Source organism: Humulus lupulus, chromosome 5, assembly GCF_963169125.1.
Source record: "Humulus lupulus chromosome 5, drHumLupu1.1, whole genome shotgun sequence".
Classification (NCBI taxonomy): Eukaryota; Viridiplantae; Streptophyta; class Magnoliopsida; order Rosales; family Cannabaceae; genus Humulus; species Humulus lupulus.
The window spans coordinates 232350497-232352476 of record NC_084797.1 but is presented as its reverse complement, the minus strand read 5'-3'; the positions used below and the strand labels follow the sequence as shown (position 1 = coordinate 232352476).

General features: G+C 41.2%; 1 protein-coding gene across 1 annotated transcript; it reads right to left on the bottom strand.

Annotated features, from left to right (window-relative positions):
* Window positions 1-853: 853 nt before the first annotated feature.
* On the bottom strand, window positions 854-1715 carry LOC133778371 (osmotin-like protein OSM34). Its single transcript, XM_062218269.1, has one exon. It carries the CDS (start codon window positions 1535-1537, stop codon window positions 869-871), a length of 669 nt encoding a protein of 222 aa, XP_062074253.1. The 5' UTR covers window positions 1538-1715; the 3' UTR covers window positions 854-868.
* Between the last annotated feature and the right edge of the window lie 265 nt (window positions 1716-1980).

The window sequence follows — 1980 nt, the reverse complement described above, 5'->3', positions numbered from 1 at the left end:
GCCATGTGTGACTAAATTCTAAATAATTTATTATTATAATAATAATAAATAACAATAATTATTATTATAAAGTACATGTATCTTTACCTTTAATCTAGTTCTAAATTCTGAATTAGATCCTAAAGAGATTCCACTTCCTCATAAATTTCTCTTGAATTGGGATCTTTTGGCTCAACTTTCTCCTAGTTTTGCTGAGGGAGCAACCCCCTTTTTCACCTTGAATTGGTCAAAATATGTGAAATTTCAACTTATCGTGGAGGATTAGATCTAGTAACTAGGGGTCTATGGCTGACCGATATTGCACACCGCCATTTAGCTATTGCAATTCTTTTCCTGGTAGCGGGTCACATGTATAGGACCAACTGGGGCATTGGTCATGGCATAAAAGAAAATTTTGAGGTTGCTGAACTATGGCTATGAATATGAGAACTTTGGAAATGGCACTAAGACCTGCTCAACTTGGAGAAGAAATTGAACACGTCGAGAACTAGCTCTGCGAACGCCAAAGGAGCCTCCTCGCCTTTTGGGGATCCCTACCAAAAAATGACAGTATAATAAGGGAAGCCGAGCTCAAGCTCCAAATGCTGCGAGCTGAACAACACTCGCTCATTCTCTTAGTGCCATAGTTTCGCGCTACCCCAGCAATAGCACCAAAGATGAAATATAGAGTCCTTATATCCTTGTGGTTAGTGGAGAACAACCATCGACTAAGATTTATCATAAAAGAGATCCCGATTGATTCCATCTTTAATAAAATGAAAGAGGACAATGAATTGGGGGGGGGGGGGGTGTGCTTGAAGATCCTATCTTATGGAAGTTTCTCTTTCTTCACTAAGATTGTCCAATTGTGAGTAAAACCTGAGAGGCATTATTCTTTCTTGCCATGGTCCGGGCAAGTAAAAGTAGAGCTGGGGTCATCTTGAGGGTAACTATAAGCATCAGGACACCTCTCCTTGAAAAATCTTGAGAACGTGGTGGGTCCACAGGTTCCTAGCCCATTGGTACAGCAATACTCATTGGTCTTGAACACAGTACATGGATTGTTACAACCCCCGGGAGCCCTGAGTTGGGCTGGGCACTGACCATTGATGTCAGCGGTGCACCTTATTCCCCTACACCTTCCCGTAGTGGGACTAAAGTCCATGGGGATGTTGAAACCATCGACTAGGGAGATGTCAATGAAGTCAAGGTTGTTGAATTGGTTTAAGGCGTACTCCGCTAGTGTGTTTGGAGGTTGGCCCCAACCTTGGCACTGAAGGAGGCCACCGCAGTCTCCAGTCTGGCAGCGGCCGCGCCCACTGCCATCGAAGTTACAGTTTGTCCGACCCCAAATGCGGGCCATGGCCGTGCCCGCAGCAACGTTGAGCGTCCATGTTTGGCCGCGGTCGAGTCGGCGGCCACCGTCGGGGCTGGCGGCAGCCCAGACGGTGTATGGGCATTCGTTGCAGATTTCGAAGGTGGCTGCATAGGAAGGGACGAAGAGTAGGGTGGTGGTGATCAAGATAGTGAAGAGGTTATTGGCTATGGATGATCCCATTGATTTTGTGGTGGTGCTTTTTTTTTTTTTTTTTAAGGTAATATGAGATAATGAGATGATTTATTTATATAAAAGGAAGATTATGAGCTCTTGGTCACTTGGCCATTTATAATTGAGACAAGTGTACGCCGTTCGGTTTAATTAACTTTAGTCTATATCAATTAATGAATTAAGGAGGAGGCGGCTACTTGACTAACTCAAAATATATATAAAATAGTAATGTAGATAAAGTCGAACAAATTATTTCAATTATTTATTATCACACACATATTTTCCCAAATAACTTTATGTTGAGTACATAATATATTTGTATATAGTTTATTTCAAGTCGTGAGTAAAATATATAAATAAATGAATAAAAAATGAATGACAAATTCATATTACTTGTGGTTAATGAAAGAAACTTAATCACTATGAATGTAAGTATTAAAACAAAGTAACAT